The 18,660-nt window shown below is 51.8% G+C and overlaps 1 protein-coding gene across 3 annotated transcripts in view; it reads right to left on the bottom strand.

Moving 5' to 3' along the window:
• Nucleotides 1–550: 550 nt before the first annotated feature.
• The window catches only part of HK1 (hexokinase 1), a 32,837-nt gene continuing 14,727 nt past the window's right edge, over nt 551–18,660 (bottom strand). For all 3 annotated transcript variants that reach the window (XM_082052573.1, XM_082052574.1, XM_082052575.1), the window contains 15 exons: nt 18,375–18,494; nt 15,908–16,003; nt 14,652–14,751; nt 14,373–14,556; nt 14,135–14,290; nt 12,288–12,521; nt 10,571–10,875; nt 10,039–10,187; nt 9,820–9,939; nt 8,560–8,655; nt 7,587–7,686; nt 5,278–5,461; nt 3,906–4,061; nt 2,994–3,227; nt 551–2,369 (listed from right to left, as the gene is read on the bottom strand). In XM_082052573.1, coding sequence (XP_081908699.1) covers nt 2,225–2,369; nt 2,994–3,227; nt 3,906–4,061; nt 5,278–5,461; nt 7,587–7,686; nt 8,560–8,655; nt 9,820–9,939; nt 10,039–10,187; nt 10,571–10,875; nt 12,288–12,521; nt 14,135–14,290; nt 14,373–14,556; nt 14,652–14,751; nt 15,908–16,003; nt 18,375–18,494 — 2,379 coding nt within the window. In that variant the 3' untranslated portion in view covers nt 551–2,224. The remainder of the gene's footprint in view (nt 2,370–2,993; nt 3,228–3,905; nt 4,062–5,277; nt 5,462–7,586; nt 7,687–8,559; nt 8,656–9,819; nt 9,940–10,038; nt 10,188–10,570; nt 10,876–12,287; nt 12,522–14,134; nt 14,291–14,372; nt 14,557–14,651; nt 14,752–15,907; nt 16,004–18,374; nt 18,495–18,660) is intronic.

Here is an 18,660-nt window from a genome sequence, read left to right as displayed (position 1 = left end):
GGCAGAGACTTTCCAAGCTGTAACGTTAAGACGGGTTGTTGGAGAAGCACAACTTTGGTGTATGCGAGAAGGGGGTTTCATACACAACTCCAACGCAGGACGTGCAAAACGGCGTACAAGCACCTGACGCTGCGATTCTGCCGACATTGACCCTACGCACACAGGGAGGGTACAGACTCATCCGAGTTCTGCGGGGACACAGCGACTGTCATGTATCCATCGCTGTGTATGTGGCAAAGCCTAAACCAACGGCCTCGGCTCCGCGCAGCGGGCGGAGGTTTCCTGCGCCGCGCATCCCCCGCACGAGACGGGGCTTGGGATGCACCTGCATGAGCGACACGGGCGCTGCTGAACCACGCTGGGAACCACGGGGACCTGCGCAAAACCTGCCCTGTGTGAACTGACCCCGGCCGCCCAGCAATAAAAACACACACACAAAACGCAGGCACCGCTGGGATTAGGTTGCAGCTCTCCCTGCACAATAGTTCTTCCCAAAGCACTAAGCCACCAGCCAACAGCACCTCTTCCAGAAAGAACCACTAAACACCAGTTAACGCACATCAAAAAAGTTTAATATTTTCACAAGTATCACATAACACTAGTACCGGAGCTACTAGTGTGCAAAGGAAAACGACTCTCTACCTTTGCAAAACCAGTCAGGCATGCAATTTTTCAGGTAGACGCACACTTAAAGCTGCAATGACTGTTTGTGACTCACATGTTACTTTACAACATTCACCCACAGTGCACCATAATGCATACTGAAATGTTATCGATAGGTAGGGCAATCCAAATCTTAGGGAGTGGAGCCAGGACAAAGGGGAGCAGCCTGCATGTTTCCATCTACTCACCGCAGGAAAAGGCAGCAGGGAAAACCATGCAGACATCTCAAACCCATTTTTGATAGAAGAGCGGGAATTAAGGGCTATTATGTGGTCTCCCTCTTTCCAGAAAGTCGCGTGACTTGCAAATGCTATTCAACATTTGCCTTCCTAACTGCTGCTCAATTTAAGTAATGCAACTGGTACACAAATACAATAATGGCATCAACTCGACGGAGGACAGGATGCACCAAGTGTACATGATCGTTGTTGTTTCTTTAGTCCTTGGAATAAGCTGGGTCTGATTTCTGGCTTTGCAGTTCGCTTAGTTTATGCACCCAGATCCACAAAGGCAAGATCAAAATGAAACGCTCCTATTCCTTTCTGATGACCAACTCTAGCTCGGTGTTTGTGTTTCGAGTGGCTGCTGAACAGTAGTAAAGATGAAAGCTTTATGTGGAAGCAAATACCCATTTTAAGGCGAGAGACGGCAGTGTACACATCTGGGTGACAGTGCCCAGCTGCAGCTCGGTAGAGGGGCAGCTGCAGTACTCTGATCCAGACTAACAACAAGAGATAGAAAATACTTTTAATAAGAGCTCTTGAACAGAAGAACACAGCACAGCCCGCCTAGGGACCATAAATCTACCGGTTTCCTGGGTCTGGAGATTTGGATTACCCCAATCGCCAGCCACCTGGTTTTACTGTTATGGGACTTCTTGCCGAACTGTGACAGATTTTGCCCAGAAACACAACACTATTCACAGAAGCACGGGGGAATACCAGTGGAACCAGCTCTGTGGGACAGGGGCGTTCACTGTTACCGTGACAAAACAGGCATCAAGGAAGCAAGTACGTCGTGTTGTCAAGTCCCGCTATAGAGTTACGTGCGTGCACAGTGCTGACACACCATAACGCTTCCACAATCGCTTCATACGGAACAACGGCAGGTAGATGTGCCGGAGGGAACTGTTGCTTCCCCCGTGCTAAAGCATCAGCACCCCGTCGGTGGTCGGTGTGCTGGCGGTGCGCCCAACGGGGTGCTGCAGAGCGCACGCTCGGACGATGCAGCGGCAGCTCTCAGCGCACGGCACTCGGGCAGCTTCCTCTCAGACAACAACTGATTTTTGACAGCTGCAGAAATTATAGACTGATTTTTCCATGACCTACAGATGGGGAAGGTACCAACAAGGTGAATAAGAAACATGCAGATTGGGGTCCAGAAACAGGAGATATTATTAACAGCACACATTCTATCTTGTATCCTATTTTTTATGTCATTAGTTGTATTTTTTTTCCCCCGATAAAGCAGTGAGTTCTGGGTTTTTTTCACCAGTTCTGACTACACAGTCGCTGCTTTATGGAAAGTGCTCACAAGACAGAATCGGGGCCGGGCTGCGGGTTCAGTTCTGCTCGGCGTCGCGCAGCCTGCATCCCACGGCCGTGATGAGCGCGGCCCCCTTCCCGCTGCCGTCCTCGGACAGCAGGAACGTCACGTCGCAGTTGGGTGCCAGGTCTTTGACTGTTTGGTGCATAATCCTCGAAAAGCTGTGAAAGGAAACGATGGCAGTGGTGAGGGGGGTCCCGCAGCATCCGCGGAGCCGTGCTCCCCTTTGCAACGGGGAAAGAACTAACGGGCTGGAAACTAGGGTGGATTTGAATGCCGGGAGCACTAACACAGCAAAGGGAGAGAAGAGAGCACGTACAGTCATCTCCTTCCCACCCACCTCCCTCCACGCACACCAGAGAGGGGCACTGGTCCCCTCCTGCTGCCACCAGCTCTTTCAGGTTCCTGCCCTCGCCTGCCATTGCTTCTCAGCAGCCAACTCCTGTGTGTGCTGAGCAGAAACGCCTCCAGAGAGGCACGGGGCATCGCAGCACTGCCCTGTCAGTGCTGCTGCAGAGCCAAGAGACCCTTTCCTTGCTGAGCGGCTTCCCAACTTGCTCGGCAAGCCGCGTCCCCTTCAGTTTGTCACCGCCCCAAGAACCCTCCACAAGTCCTCCTTGATCCTCTCGTTGCCCTTCAGAAAGCCCTGACCACTCCTGATTCAGACTTTTTCCTCTGGCTCTTATCCTCGCGAGACAGACCAGCCTGGTGCACCGGGAGCGAGGATGCACAAGCAACGCGCCCCAGATCGCAGGCAAACAAACGCTGAGGAGGTGAATACTCACTGTGGATGCAGTTTGTACAGAGTCCCATCCACACCAACCGTTATCTCCAGGCGCTCTAATCCTCTGTTCTCCCTAATTTTATCTACAACCGCAGCCATTCCAGCGCCACACAACTGTGCCGCTCGCCTGGACACGGCGCCGCACACCGTCTTGACGATGATGCTGTCGTCACAGGTGCTGTTGAGCCCCAGCTGCTGGAGGATGGCTCGCACCTGCAGCAAGGCCAGCCTGTCACTGCACAAGCAGAAGGGCATGGTGTTAAATTAAAGGTTTCCCTTGGTCACGGCCCCACCACAAACCCCACTGCACCCACACCAGGCAGCAGCCCCGCAAGAGAGCCCGGGGAGCGCCAATGCCTGCACCGCGCTGCAGCGCCGACAGGGCGCGGGCAGCCAGGGAGCCCCGGCACAGCCCCCTTCCCCTCTCCTCTCCTCTCCTCTCCGCTTCTCTAACCAAAGGGCATTCCAGGAAAATACTTCTAATGACCAGCTTGGGGTTTTCCACCCTATAGACTCAACAGACTCTAAGATTACTAAAATACAGTCTGGGCAATAAAGATACAAAAATATCCAGAGAAGAAGTGCTCGTTCAGCTGTTGTTCGTTCAGTTCAACAAATTATAGGTAGATACACACAAGGGGCAACAGGAAAATGGCTTGATTTCCAAGCAAGCCAATAAAACGATACGGTAAGGGAATCCTTGACAGTCCTTCCCGTGATTTAGCAGTGAGCATCACTATAAATTCGGGTAAAGCTGTAAAAAGTTCTTCTGCACACGCACAGGCTCTTGCTGAGACCAAACTCTTCTCTGGAGAGCCAAGCGATGCTGTCTGGCTGTCCTCCCCTCCAGCAGCACCACCAGATGAGGGCTACCGCGTTACCTTACCCTGAACCGCCCCCGCAGCCTTCTTACCTCTCGATCTGAGAAAGGAACTTGGTTTCAAAGATATGTCGGGTCTTCAGCGTCTCCGAAATCTGGCCTCTGAACAGGAACCCCCGTTTGGTGAAGTCGATCAAAATGTTGCGGACTATTTCCCCCAGGTACATCCCGCTGATCATCTTCTCGTACCTGCAACGACAGGCGGCAGCAGGGCTCAGAGGGACGCTGCTCACGAGTGCATCGCAGCCGCATTATCAGCCAGGTGTCCTGCCCGCACACGTTGGCGACATGGAATACACAACCCAATTTACACAGAATGGCCATTTACTGGAAAAGACGGGCAAGAAAAAGCACGATGACTCAGTGGGAAGCCTTGCGAGCACCCCTACAAACAACCCACCCCTTCCTCCCTCCCTCATTCCCCAGCCAGGCTGTTGTCAATCACGGCTGGTATTTCTCCCAGATGAAGAAATTCAAGCCTGTTGCCGGAGAGCAGCACAGTGCCCACATCAAAGCCAAATTTGCTGCGCGTCTCTCACGGAAACCGCAGGGAAAGCTCATCTCCGCTGCACAAGCACAGCTCAGACCTTCCGCAGAAACAGCTCCGTGGCTACATGCAGTAATGAGAACTAAACACTTCTCTATGTATTTAAAAAAACGCATCCAGTGATGCATTTATTTCACCTCCTGAAGGTCCAACGCAGGGTTTTCTGCCCTGGATCGAGCAAAAGCCCAGCGCCATCCCCCTGGAAGCCAGCCACGCAGCCCATTTAATACCAGGAGCTCTCTCGGGCTTGTACCCAGCAAGAGTCCTCCCTCCTGGGGGCCTGAATCTCTGGAGTAAATTATTCCCCTTGCTGCCTCCTCTACTGCCTTTGGCTGCGTCCTCCCTGCCAATTCTGCGCCACACCAGGGTCCATCAGTGCCACCCCCATCTCTAAAGAGCTTCCCAAGGGACCTGCCCACTTGTCTGCGTCCCCCAGGTTTTCAGATGGATTTACTCTAGCAATAAAATAATTTTAAAAGCTGCTGGTGTCGAAGTATGGCTGCAGAGAAATGATGAAAATCTGTGCTCTGGGCACGCAGCAGTTCCAGCCCAGAGACCAAGAGCAAAGAACGACGAGCCATTTCAACCCCTCAGCACAACACGGTGAGAAAAAAGGGTCTCTTGGTGATATCAAGAGGTTCTCACCAAAAGAACTGCTGCAGTCCCATGGCAGCAAATAAGCTGCAAAACAAGCAGCGAGCAGGAAAAGCACAGAAGAGGGAGATCCCGCAGGACAGCAGGGCTGCAGCCATTTTTGACCCAACCTCTCCCTTCTCCAACCGGGAGAGATCCAGTTCTCTCTTAAAAGCATTTAAGGCAGCCTGGCTTGTGCTTTGCACGCCATCCATCCCGCAGTACCTTTGCTTTCCAGCATTTAGTGAATAGTCATCAACCACTTTGTCATAAATCGTCCTGATATCGTCCAGGCATCCGTTATCCCCGAACGCTCCCCACTCCGTGTTCACGCACATCCGCCCCTGCTCGCCATCCACCATCTCTATGTTCCTCATCTCCTCCATGTAACAGGCGTTGCTGCCAGTTCCTGAAAAGAAAACACTGAGGTTACTCTTTGTTTGGAACAAAACACTAGAACGAGGATGACAGACCCGACAAAACCTTCTGAGGAGCTTGAATGTGCTTGTTTTGAATGATGAAGTCAAATCATCCTTTGAAACAAAATTCAGGGGGAAAACTGCTGAACTGAGAACCTCAGCAAGTCTTTTACCAGCTAACTGCAGGGTATATTTCAGTTCTTGCTTTGTTGGTTGTTAGTTTTGTTGTTGTTTGTTTGGGGTTTTTTTGGTGGTTGTTTGTCTGTTTGTTTGGGTTTTGCTGGTTGTTTGTTGGTTGGTTTGGGGTTTTTTGTGGTGTTTTGTTGCTGTTGTTTGTCTGTTTTTTCTGATCCAAATTGCTGAAACAGTTTCTCTGGCAGGAAGGTTACCCCATGTTTAAACGATGCCGTGTCTGATTCTGCCTAAAGGGGATGCTCGGGAGCACGGCAATGACAAAGTGCTTCTTGTACGCAGAGGCCTTGGGAACCACAGCTTTATTAGCAAAGAGAGGCAGCTTTTGCTGCTACCTGGGGCTAAAGCTTTCTTGAAGTTGCTCGGCGAACTCTCATTTAACTCTGCATCACAGATTCTGCACCAATTATTAATATATCGGCAAGTCTGTTTTCCACTGCAATTTCTTCAGGGTAGTGTATCATTAGAGCCTGAGCACAGACAAACCTTCCCGCAGTCCTTCCCGCTGCAGGAGAGCCGAGCCACAGGGGCACAGTCTGGGCTTGCACACTCAGACCCAGCTTTGCAGGACCAAACCAGATAAAACCCAGTTGTGGACCATCAGCACTGGCCAGCCTCCCAACGACAAGTCTCATTGTCCAGAACGAGCTGCCTGAATACATGGGTATCTATTAAATATAGGCTGTTAGACTGACAGGCTTTTAGATGATCTCCTGTTGCCAGCACGTGAAAAGCAGAGAGCCGGTCTCATCAATAGCAGTGAAGACTCAGAAAAGCTGGCTCTCTGGGGCAGGAGCGGCGGCACTGGGCGCAGACAGGACACCGGTGGGACCTGAACTCGCCTGTGCAAGAATGTTTTTCCCTGCCAAGCAACAGCAGGGAAATTCACCCACCTCCCTGCAACTGGGAGAGCAGGACGACCACCGGCTTGTGCAGGCTGCTCAGAAGCGCCATGGGTCTGGCCAAGGCAGTTCAGGCAGAGGGAGCCGTCAGAGCCCCGTTGCTCTCGTTATGCCAGACGTACGCAGGCCACCCCGACCCCTGCTCCGCGCACAGACGGATCTGGCAGGGCCGCAGCAGACGCTCCTGGAGGATGCTCGCAGCACCCGAGGACACGCCGTCCCTGCTGCAGGGAACCGCGTCCCTGCGAACGTGGCACCGCGGAGCTGCGCAGACGCGGCTGCCGCCCGCGGGCACCGTGCTGACGCATCCCGGGCATTTCCAGCTGTCGCGGGGATAAAGCAGCAGCGCTTTATTTTCCTACCAGCCACCTCGCAACTGAAAAACATCCTTAAAGCTTGCACAGGTGCTCCGTCCCCTTCTCTCCCACTGAAAATTCATTTCTCAGGGGAGCTTTGGGAACTGACGGCGCCCTGTGCCACAGGCACCCCAAGCATGGCATTCGCAGAGGCTCCGGTAGCGGGCTGTGGAATTATTCCAGCTGTCAGTCACTGCGCTTTGTCCATCAGAGCTTTCCATCACGTGCCATTCGGGAACTGTGTTCATTCTGAAAGAACACATGCTCGAGGGAAGCCGTGGGCTACCCCGAACACCCGAGCGGGGAAAACTCCTCCAGGACAGACTAACAGACACCCCGGAGCTGGTGAGACTATGCGAGCCCGTGTTTGCTCGCTTCCCAAGTACCTACCCGGCTACAACAGGCAGGGTTTGCTCAGCATTACAGGCTGTGCTTATCTCAACTGATCATGCGCAGAACTAAGCTGGCTGTTGAGTTTTGCTCTTAATTCCTTCAGGCAGCTTGTTTCCGAAGGGACAGCTTTTTGACCTGGAAATCTTTCACTCCCGGACACCCCACCTATATCTTCAGCTCACCACAGGGATCTCTCCATGAGGATGCAGACACGTGTGTCTGTGTGCTGTTTAATACAAAAGTGCCAAGTAAAAAGCAGCTCTGACACGTACCCACGATGAGTCCGATTTCACAGTTTGGGTCTTCATAAGCACAAGTCATCATTGTTCCCACCGTATCATTCACCACAGCCACCACGTCCAAGTCGAACTCCTTCGGAAGAGAGAAATAACCCAGTGAGAACTCTGTGTCTGGGGAAAGCCCTCGCACCAAAGGGGACACTAAAGGACCACACACTGGAAAACAGACAACTGGAAGTACCAGCCTGATCTTACACACACAGAAATAGGAACTACCAGGAGGCTCCTCACATGCTCTACATACAACTGACGGTCTTCAGAAGAAAGTCTATTCCTGGCTGTCCTCTTTGGTTTAGGTATTTTTAAGTACAGATCTTGTATCTAGGCACACGCCAGAGCGCTACTGCCATTCTGTATTACAACAGCGTGGTAGCAAATCCAGTAGCAAGAGTGTTTAAGATCCTTTCTTCACTTGCTGATGAAACTCTGCTAAAACTAACGCTCTCAGGCTGCTGTTCTTCCTTCCTAGAAAGACTCAGCTAAGCTGCTTGAGGCCTTTTCAAGAACAAGCGCTGGGAGGGGGAAACTGTCGTCTGGGTGCGCTGAGGCGGCTCCCCAGTCGCTCCGCTGACAGCGCCTGCTTTCTCCATGCTCTGGCGCAGTGAAATGGCCACAGGGTTTGAAAGAAGCCTTGAAAGTTCTGCTAAATTTAGCAAATTAGGCATCTCCGGGGAAAACACAAAACAAAACAAGCGGTGAAACAAAATCCCCGTGTGGCTCAATTAGAGTGGCTGACGTCTCCCGTTTCCCCGCACACCCTGTGTCCATCCTGCGTGCAGTCGGGCCACACGCCAGGGCTGGGGCTGCATCTGCACCTGCCCGTTTCCTCAAGGCATCCAAACCCAGCGAGAGGGACCCAGCGTGACCCAGGCGCTCAGCCAGGCCGGGGGAGGATGGAGAAGGAGGAGGAGAGAACGGAAACAACACCAGAGGAAAAATAAATCACCTCTCTTCTTTTAATTCCTTCTCTAAGTAAATACACCACGTCTTCTCCCTCGCAGTCTGTAGCTTTGAAGCCTTTTGTCCAATTGAGAAGGATACCCTAAGAAAGAAAGAAAATAGGTTATCAAGTTTCCTACAGGTTGCCCCCAAAATCCTGCAGTCCCCCAAGGGATGATCACTGAGCATTTCCATCTGATACCTCCTGCATTTGCTCACCTCCCAGCCCATAGAAGCAGAAATCACAACGCTTCACACAGGTGACCGCGGGTTATCTATCGCACAGCGCAGCTCCGACCCCGCGGTCCCAGCGAACGGCCATGGATGTTCACGGCCCGTCAGCACACAGACTCCTAGAAGGAGAAGGTTCTCCCACAATCACCACCACGGTGCCACGTTCTGCTGAACAACCTGTCTTCTCTGTCACACCCCAAAGGCTCCTTGGCTTGACCCAGCCTCCTATCACCAGGAACATGACAGCATTTGAATGCTGCTCCTAACATCACCGCCTATTTCCTCCTTCCTTATATATGAACATTCATCTTATTTTCACTAAGACTCAGAGGTTATTCTCTACACCTGACATTTCAAGTGCTTTAGTGTGAAGTTAAAGGAGAGGCTCTATGAAAGTGAGTATCTCTTTATATATGTGGAAATTGCTTCTAAAACTACTAAATCAGACTTGGTCTCCAAATTCCAGAGCAACGCAACAACAACAAAAGTGTGACAGAAACAACAAACTCAGAAAAGGGTGACAGAATATGTGTCTTTCTTCAAGAACAGCACTAAATAGACAGGAAGCTGCTAACAGCTGCGCGGCCGGAGCTGGCGGATGCGTGTGGCAGTGAAGGAGTTAAACATGAAAGCAAAGAGAAGAACAGGGACACTACAGGTTACTCGAAGCCAAGCGGGCCAAGAGCAGATCAGCCGGGGACCGGAGCCAGCAGGACAGACGGACTCTGCTCACCGCGTGCACAACCCGGGCAGTATCACAATCCAGCTGACTTATACGGCTGGAAAACACCACGGTCCCTTAAAAAAGGGATATTGCCACCATGGAAAATGTAACTGCTCCTATCTGTCACAGCCATGGGTAAGCAGCATCTGCAGCACTGCCTTTAAAGGAACTATTTATAGGAGCAGCTGGTCAGGGTCAGAGCACGAACCCTCCCCCTGTACAACCTCCCTGTAAGTGTCGCGTTGATGATGAAGAAATCAGGCCCAGCACAAGCACAAAAGCAGATTCAAAAGGTACTGAGGAACTTACGGCATCCAGACTGGTCTGCTTGCAAGGGAAGGAAAACGTGAAGCCGAGAGGAAGACGTGCGCCTTTTATGCCCATGTAATCCAGGAAGTCAGAAATGCAGGTAACGATGTGATCAAACAGCTTAAAAGAGAAAAGTCACGCGTTTGAAGTCACGCGTGTCACGTGCGCTTAAGAAGGTATTTAAAAAGTCACAGTGCTGCAAAAGAGAAGCACAAATACCTCTTCTCCCGTTCCCTGCATCACCTCTATGGGGATGGCATAGATCTTGTTGTGCATCTCAACCGTTCTCCTCTTACCGCTGCGGATTTTCACCAGCAAAACTCTGAAGTTTGTCCCTCCAAGGTCGAGTGCCAGGAAGTCTCCGTTCTCTGTAAAACAATATCTGTGTGTATTTAAAGAACCGCAATCAAAATCTTTAGAAGTGCTTTTCCCCAGAAAGCACTTTGACATAAAATCTCTTAGGAGCTCTCAGTTGGGAAGGTCTTCACCAAAGGAGGATTTTAGATTCTGCTCTGACTATTCTGGCCATTTTTTTTGTGGTTTTGGGTTTGGTTCTGTTTAAAACCAAAGAGGACCCACGCGACTGTTCCCTGAGGAAAAGCAGGAATTTGGCCAGCCACCCCGAAATGCACAAGCTCCCCAGGCTGCACAGACAAGGTTTGGGTTCCGAGCCCAAAGCCCATCACGGGAGCGCGTTTGGGGCGCCCGGCCGCCATGCCCGCGCCCTCGCTGCAGCCCGGGCGCGCCGTACCTGTCCCATCCGGCGTGCTGCGGACGAACGTGGGCAGCATCTTCACCTTGGCAGTCTCGTGAGTCTTCTTCTTCAGCCCCGCTTCCATCTCCGCCCTCATCCTCTTCTTCACCTGCAGCAGCTGCTCGTGGGTGAGCTTGAACTCGGCCAGCGTCTCGTCGATGAGCCGGTGCTGCTCTGCCAGCCGGTACGCCACCGCCGTCACCATGGCCGCTCCCTTCCCGCTGCCGCTCTCCGACAGCAGGAACCGAACATCCGAGTCGGGCACCAGGCGCCGGGTGGTTTTGTGCAAGCGCCGGGCGTACCTGCGGGAGGGGAGGGGAGGGGAGGCTGCGCGCTGTCTGCATCACCTTCCTCACGGCCCCCAGGACAGGATGGCCATGAGGGGACTCTCACCGTCACCAAGCGAGCTCCAGCCCCGCTGCCAGGGGAAAACCCAGCACTTCCCTACAGCCTCTTTTCTCCCAAACTCCCGCAAAAAGCCAGCAACCAGCAAGGTGCAGCGTCAGAGCGTCACCCCCTGACCCCAGCGCTGCATGGGAGAGACCTGCAGGCTCCAAGGCTGCCTCGGTCCCCTCCCTGAACCCACCGGTTAGGTGGTGTGAGGAAACAAAACGGTTCAGAAACAGAAATCACCCGTGGATGTTATCTTAACACACCCTGGAAAAGCTGGTCGAAATATCACTCTTGGAAATCTGTTTGCCAAAATGTTGTGGTTTTCTTTAACTAAGGGTATCTTTTTTTTTCCAACAGAATAATGAGAAACTGAAAACGAAATGTTAAACGTATTTCTCCTTTCAAAAGTCTCCTCATGAACAAGATTCTGCCCTCCCAGCCAGCTCCAGTGCCAAGGTGTTATAATATACCCCGCAAGCTGTGCTTCTGCTCCCCTCGGCACCCACGGCTAAGTCCTACAGCCCAGGCTGGAACATGACTTGTTATCACCAGGTATTATTTACTAAATAAAAGCATTTTACGGTGTGTGCAGAAACCACACCTGCACACCGTGCATCTCTTCATTTCTTTATGCAGAACTTGGAAACCCTTTCGCAGGTGCCACATCCACAGCAGAGGAGCTCGGCTCCTCTGATTTCTACATAAATCTGAACAGCTCTTTGATTTAAAGTAGAACTTTCAACACAGGGAAAAGCAAGACAAAGACAGCTTTTAAAAGGCCACGGAAATATAAGCACCAATTTTTCTCCCCTGGTTTCCAAGTATTTCTTCAGAAAAGACTGAAAGAAATAGGGCTTGGCACAGTGATTTTCCAAACAACTAAGTTTAAATGGAAAATGGAGATGGAGGCGCAATACTGCAGGTCTCTCAAAGCCCAGCCACGGACACAAAGTGATATTTTGTAGTAAGAATTCTCCTTTCAAGAGGTCTATGGAGACCCCTTAAGGCAGGTACTCAAGCCACCACAGTTTTCAATGGTATTGTGGTATCCAGTTACTCAGCTTTTGGGTTCTTTTCTTTGTGGTTTTGTTGCATTTTTTTGGTTGGTTGGTTGCTTTTTTAAATCTCACCCTAGTTCTTCAGTATAAGACACCTCTCCTTTCCTCTGAGCTCCCCATATCCGAGACCAAACCCCTACGGCCGTGGTGCCTCATCTCACACCCAGACCGCTGCCGGGTTGACATCTCGGGGCTCCAGGCTCAGCCCTTTGCAGAGCCGAGGCCAGGCAGGTGAAGAGCGACAAGGGCAGCAGGGGACTCACTGCGGGTGCATCTTGTAGAGGGAGCCATCGACCCCCACGGTGGTGCGGAGGCGGCCGACCCCTTTGTTATCGCGCAGCTGGTTGAGGATGGCGCCCAGCGTGGAGGCCACCAGGTTGGCCGAGCGGAAGGACACAATGGTGCAGACGTGCTGGACGGCGATGCAGTCCTCGTGGGATGGCTCCACCCCCAGGCGCGTCAAGATTTCTTTGGCTTTGTTCAAACCTTCTTTGCTCCTACAAAGAGAGAGGAGTAACGGGTGCTTCTCAGTGCAGGAGCTGTGAAACGCAGGACTGAGTCACATCCAACCTGCCTGGAGTTTGAGAAAGGGGTTAGGAAGAATGTTTCTCAGGGAATCTGGACTGGGAAGCTCCGTGATGCTTGAAATAAAATGCTCTAAATATGCATTCATTCACAGACAGAAAACAACTTCCCATTAAAGCTTGGTGCAAACATCCTTCCTACAAACCATGTACTTCCAGGCCCAACAGCACTGGACCTGGAGCAGAGCAACAACCCCACAATGGCTCCTCCTGTGCACCCCCAAGAAAGTTCACAGCTTCCAAGCACTTGTACAGAGCTGGAGGAACTAAATGCTTTTCCATCACATTGATGCTTTAGACTGCAAACAGCTTCTCCTCTCTGGAGCAGGAAACACCTACCCCACAATTCAGGCTTGAGCATACAACTCATCCCACGCTTGCTTCCTCATGTGTCTCGATAAATTAACCAGAAAACAAAACCCTGAGTGAAGGTTGCCTAAGTGATTTCATCCCAATGGGACTCCTTTCAGACTTTTCCAGCCTCGCTGAATTTCTACTCTTGCCCTTCATTTTCCCACATTAACACCCTGACAGCAAAGTTTCTGGCAAAGCTTACCCACGTCAGAGCTCGCTTCCCAGACAAAAGCACAAGGAGTATATCTTGTCATTATTAACTGCACCCCATCCATCTTCCTACGGACTCTTGCATCTTGCTGGTGCCAGCTAGAAATCTGAAGCTGCACAGGAATGTGCCCTCTACTTACAACCAAAGTGCTCTTCAGGGAGCGGGGTGGGATTTCAGGGCAAATTCTGCTCTTAATAACTGCACTGTTCTCATTGTTGTTCAACATTAGATTGCTGCACCACACGGACCTCTGTGGTTAAGACGAATACAGACATTTAACGGAAAGCTGTTCATATAAGATGTTCTGCAGGGCCAGGAGTAGAACAGGGAGCGTTGCAGAAGTCACAGGCTGTTCCCTTGGTGTTGAACTCAGAATCGTCAGTACATCTACACACGTGCACCAAAACCAGTAGCACTTTGGGAAGAAAAGCCAGCCCAGCGACCACGGTATAAACTATCCCGGTGACGCAGGTTTAAAAACGCGGGGGGAGAGGCAGTCAGCACGGCCCAAAGGGGTGATGGCACCAGAAGACACCAGCTGGCACATAGCTCAGAGGTCACCACGCGGCGCCCGGCGCTGCCCACGACACCGAGCGCTCTGCCTGCTCACGCTTGTTTTCCTCCTGCCCAGCGGTCCCGGGCACACGGCGAGGAGCAACGCACGCATTTGCTGGGAGGCACTAAGCCAATTGGCGCCGTGTTCAGCTGCAGCGCAGCGGGGGACAGGCAGCGCCTCCAGCGCCCGCAGCTGGACAGGCTGGTCTGCTTCCGCAGGCCCTCCCGAGAGAGAAAAGCACGGAGTGCCAGGGAGGATGGCATGGGCTGCCTGCTGGGGACCCCGACGTGCTGGCTCTGCCCCGGCTGTAGGGTGCCCACGTCTCCCACAAAGTGAAAGGAGATGCAGGAAATTAACGTTCAGAGCCACTGTGAAGCCCAGGGGGTGGCACAGAGAGGTACTTACTTCTCTATGGCGGAAACGTGCTTCGTTTCAAACTTCCCTTTGGTGAGAAGCTCAGGGGTGATTCTCCCCTCAAAAAGCAGCCCCTCCTTGGCCATCTTCACCAGGATGAGCCTCACCAGCTCCCCCATGTACATCCCACTGACCATCTTCTCAAACCTGCAGAAGGGGACAGCAGCAGTCACCCCCGGTCCATGGGAAAACAAAGGAAGCCGAGCTCACAAATAACCGCCTCACTCACAGCTGCTTCCCAGGATTAAGGGATCCACGGTCAATCTCTCGATCAAACTCAGTCCTGATGTCTTCCAGGGAGCCATCGTCTCCAAAGGCCCCCCACTCCGTGTTAATGCACATCCTGCCCTCGTCCCCTTCGACCAGGTCGATGTGCCGCATCTCCTCCATGTAGCAGGCGTTGGTGCCGGTGCCTTTAGAGAAAAACATATAAACACAAGGTGTTAACCAAGCGGGCCAGGCACAGGGAGGAGAGCCACGAGCACGCCGCGGCAGCAGTGAGCGTTACCAATGATCAAGCCAACTTCACAACGCTGGTCATCAAAGCCACAGGTCATCATAGTCCCGACGGTGTCATTCACAACAGCCATGATATCTGCATCGTAGTCCTGATGGGGAACAAAACGTTACTTGGACCATGTGGCTTCCTGCGTTTGTCACCAGTTTGCTTATATCAACTAATTTCACAAGGAACAGCAGCCAAATAACCTGTCTGAATACCACAGCTCACCTTTTTGAATATCACCTGCTCTATTGCCAGTTCCCTATCCCGCGTACCCAAGACGATAGTGAGAGCAGAGTAACACATCTGCAACTCTAGAGAGCAAGACCTGCTCTCACATAAGCCCCCTCAGGCAGGGAAGAAAAGGGACTCAAGCTGTGCATGAGGGACTCTGCAGTTATATGTCATGGACTAATCTGATGCCGTTGCTTGAGGAGTCAATCGAGAAAACATTCCCAAACTACGTATTTCTCACAGAACTGACCCAAAACATCCAGGAGTCTTATTTTAAGTTAAGATTTTAATATAATATATGCAAATAGCGCAATTGTAAAAGCTATCTAAATGACATGCATTCATTTCTTTCTAGCTTCTTCAGTGTGTTATTCTACCTGATACCAAGTCTGACAATAGTAACTGACTGTAGTCATGTTGTTCAGTAACAGCAAAATTCAGGTTTTCTTAAGAGTCCACAATGAGCCAATTTGAGCAGATAGCGCCCAGTTTGCAATGAATTTAGATGCTGAGTAATCAACGTACCAGCTGCCTGTGAGCATTATGCAAACCCAAATTCATTCCATCTCACAGTCAGGGCCTTTCTATTTGTCTGAATCAGCCACCCGGTCACCTTCCCCCTCTATGAGCAGCTGCAGGGTGCAGCACAGCTCACCGAGCCCAAAATGCCCTTCTCCTCTGCTCTGCTGCCCATGCCCAGCGCAGACCGAGCGGCTTCCCGGGAACGGGACGTGCCGGTGTCGCTGGACGGCTGCGCCCGCACACACGGTGCTCTCTCAGCTTTGGAGAGCGATAACGCTGCTGCGGGTCTGCCCGCGACAAACCACGACACGGTAACTGGGTTTGTGCTGCGAGGAAAATCACAGCGTCCATGTAGCGACTCTGGCGTTGCTCCGTTTCCCAGCGAACAGCAAGAAAGCAGAGCTGCGCCGTTCACTCAGATCACAGAGATGAGAAGGGTGGTTCCTGACCAAGAAACACCAGTGTGCTGTGGTACAGAGTTAAAAAAAGAACTAAATGCAACTTACCCCACGTTTCTTGATGGCCTTGTTCAGCAGCCTCACAACATCTGCTCCCTCCACTCCACTTGCTTTGAAGCGTTTCGTCCAGGTTATTAGAATGCCCTGATGAAACGAGACAGCAATATTCAACAGGACGGCACCATAACACACAATTTGATTTTTTGTTTTGCTCTTAAAAACAAGAATTTGTAACTTCAAACGCATCTTCAGGTCAGTTTTCTTATATGACCTAATTGCTCAACCTGAGAAACCGGTGGTCTTTGATTCTCACCACAGTAACCTGAAAGGTGGGAAATGGTTGTCCCCTCCCTCACTAGAAAGCGGTTTGTCTGCAGTTTGTATTTCCAGCCCGCTCTTCTCCCAGTTACTCCTCGACGGTTTTTCTTGGAAAACCGTGTAATGCTCTCCGGGCCATGGCACTGGAGTGCCCTCACAAAGCGCTGACGGCGCAGGGCTGAGCACAGCGCTGTCCGTGCCCCAGCCCAGCCCCAGCGGGGCAGGCGGCCGCGGGCCCGTGGGACCGTGTTTGTGGATGCAGTAAACAGGAACACTGGAAATGCAGCGGTGGGCGTCCCTCACGCATGCAGCAAAAGAAAAATCTGCTACTGAATTGCTTGTCTGCAAACTGCCATAGAGAGCCCGCAAATCCCTCAATCTAATGAACACATCTGTTTTTTTCTGGTTAGAGAATGCTTGGCTGATTCAGAGCATTCAGTGAATAATTAACAAGAAAAGAAAGAGAAGAGCATTGACAGTAGTCAATAGGAAAGACAAATCAGCTCAGCTTTTCACACCCATCACAATATTCACATCTATTACAACAGGAGCCCAAGAAGCTACAAACCAGCAAAGCTGAAGCCTATAGGCACAAGCAGCCATTGCCCAGGTATAATATAAGTTTGCCCATACCTCAGCTTAAAAATCAACCACGTCTTGCGCCTATTCACCCTCCCAGCTGGGACAGCATCCAACCCCAAAGCTCCGGGATATGGAGGGATCCAGGCAGCTCTTTCCAGACCAGCAGGCATTCCTACCACTAAACCACAAACTCAGTTTGCCTACATTTTGTCACTGTGCCGTCCTCGTTAGCGTCATTTAGAAACCCAGCAAAGCCCTGTGCTGCTGCACAGGACAACCATGGGCAAAGCCCACTCTGCAGGCACAGCTTTAATGGTCACAAAGGCTCCTTGGTGCATGTAACGTTTATCATTCAGGAAGCTGGTCAAACCACGCTGGCAAAGAGCAGCTCTGCCCCGTGTCAGGAGGAGTCCCTGGGGCACAGCCAGGCTGAGCAGGACCCAGCCATGCAGTGCCACCTTGTCACTCCTGCAGAAATCAGTGACTGCTCTGCCTCCTCCTGCTCGCCAAGCATGAGAAACCAGCACCTGGGCAAGCACAGCCTCGCGGAAGCAGAAATCCATGATCAAATCTGGCCCGCAGAATCCAGAAAAACAGATTTTTCAAATGCCCAAAATATCACAAAAACTGTCATAAAGAGAGTCCATGACTGCTCATCTCCAAAGCATCTCTACAGGTGTCCCCAGGCCATCCCCTGTGCTCCCTGCCTGCCCTTGCCCCACACAACAAGGACTTGATCCTGCCGGCTTGAGCACACCAGTGCCTTCCATGCAGCATCACGAGGCTTCGCAAGGGCAGCCAACATCCACACCTCACCCTCAGGAGGAGCGTGCCGCGGTCAGCAGCCCCAGCCTCGCCGCGCTCCACGGCCAGACCGCAGCGCTGCACCAGCATCACCTTCTCGGATGGCGCAGGACAGGGCAGCGCTCTTCTCTTAGCTACACTCAGACTCTGGGCTACTGAACGCCCCTGCTTTCAGGTCTCAGCCTCGCTCAACAAGTAAGAAAAGCAATGATTTAACTTCCCTCCTCACTTTGCTACGCCGTTGCCATAGCAACGCTGTACCGGGAGGCTGCTGAGTCACCGGTGATATAACGAGCACAAGAAGGAAAATACCGTAGCATCCTTGTCATGGGAAGCACATCAGGCACTTCACACAACGCTGGCTATTTCCATCCCTTCCTAAAGCGTGTTGCTGCCAGCTGCCCGGCTGGACCCTCAGCGCTGAGCACTGAGGCTCAGCACCGCGGCTCAGGAGCAGTCCTGGTCCAGACCCGTGTGGTGCGCTTGTGGAGTTCTGCAAAACCTGAGCCAATGCTACTGGGCTGGGCCCTCCCAGCCAAACCCCTCCAGGGGAGAGGAGAGGCGGCCGAACCACCGCCGCGTTCACAGCGGGAACCAGAGCAGCACGAGCTCAGCACAGAGCACCGGGTGCCTCTCCATCACCTGTGACCGGCTCGGTCACACACAAACATTAACACAGCGTGAAGCCTGACAGTGAAATGTAACTCCCATTCATCCCGAAAATGAGACCTGTCTGGGACACTGCTTTCACAGCAGTGTTTGAATAATGCGATAGCTCTCCGCATAGTAAGAAATGGTGAAATCTTCTTACCTCATCCAGCTTGGATTGTCGACAAGGGAAAGAAAACGTAAACCCCACTGGTAATTTCTTGTCTTTGATTTGCTGTTTCTCCATAAAGTCTCCCAAGCATTCAGCAACATGGTCAAAAAGCTGTAAGAAAAAGTATAAAACCATCAGAATCGGAGACAGAGTTTCAGGGAGAAAATATTTCAAACGGCATAGGAAAAATGTGCTGGGTGAGGGGAAAGGGAACGTATCTGCTCCAAACTTTTGAAGATATACAAATGACACAGCTGTGAAAATACTCTCAGGCAGT

This window comes from Streptopelia decaocto, assembly GCF_964273445.1.
Source record: "Streptopelia decaocto genome assembly, chromosome: 5".
Lineage (NCBI taxonomy): Eukaryota > Metazoa > Chordata > Aves > Columbiformes > Columbidae > Streptopelia > Streptopelia decaocto.
The sequence above is the reverse complement of the archived record's forward strand: the minus strand, read 5'-3'. Positions and strand labels throughout refer to the sequence as shown.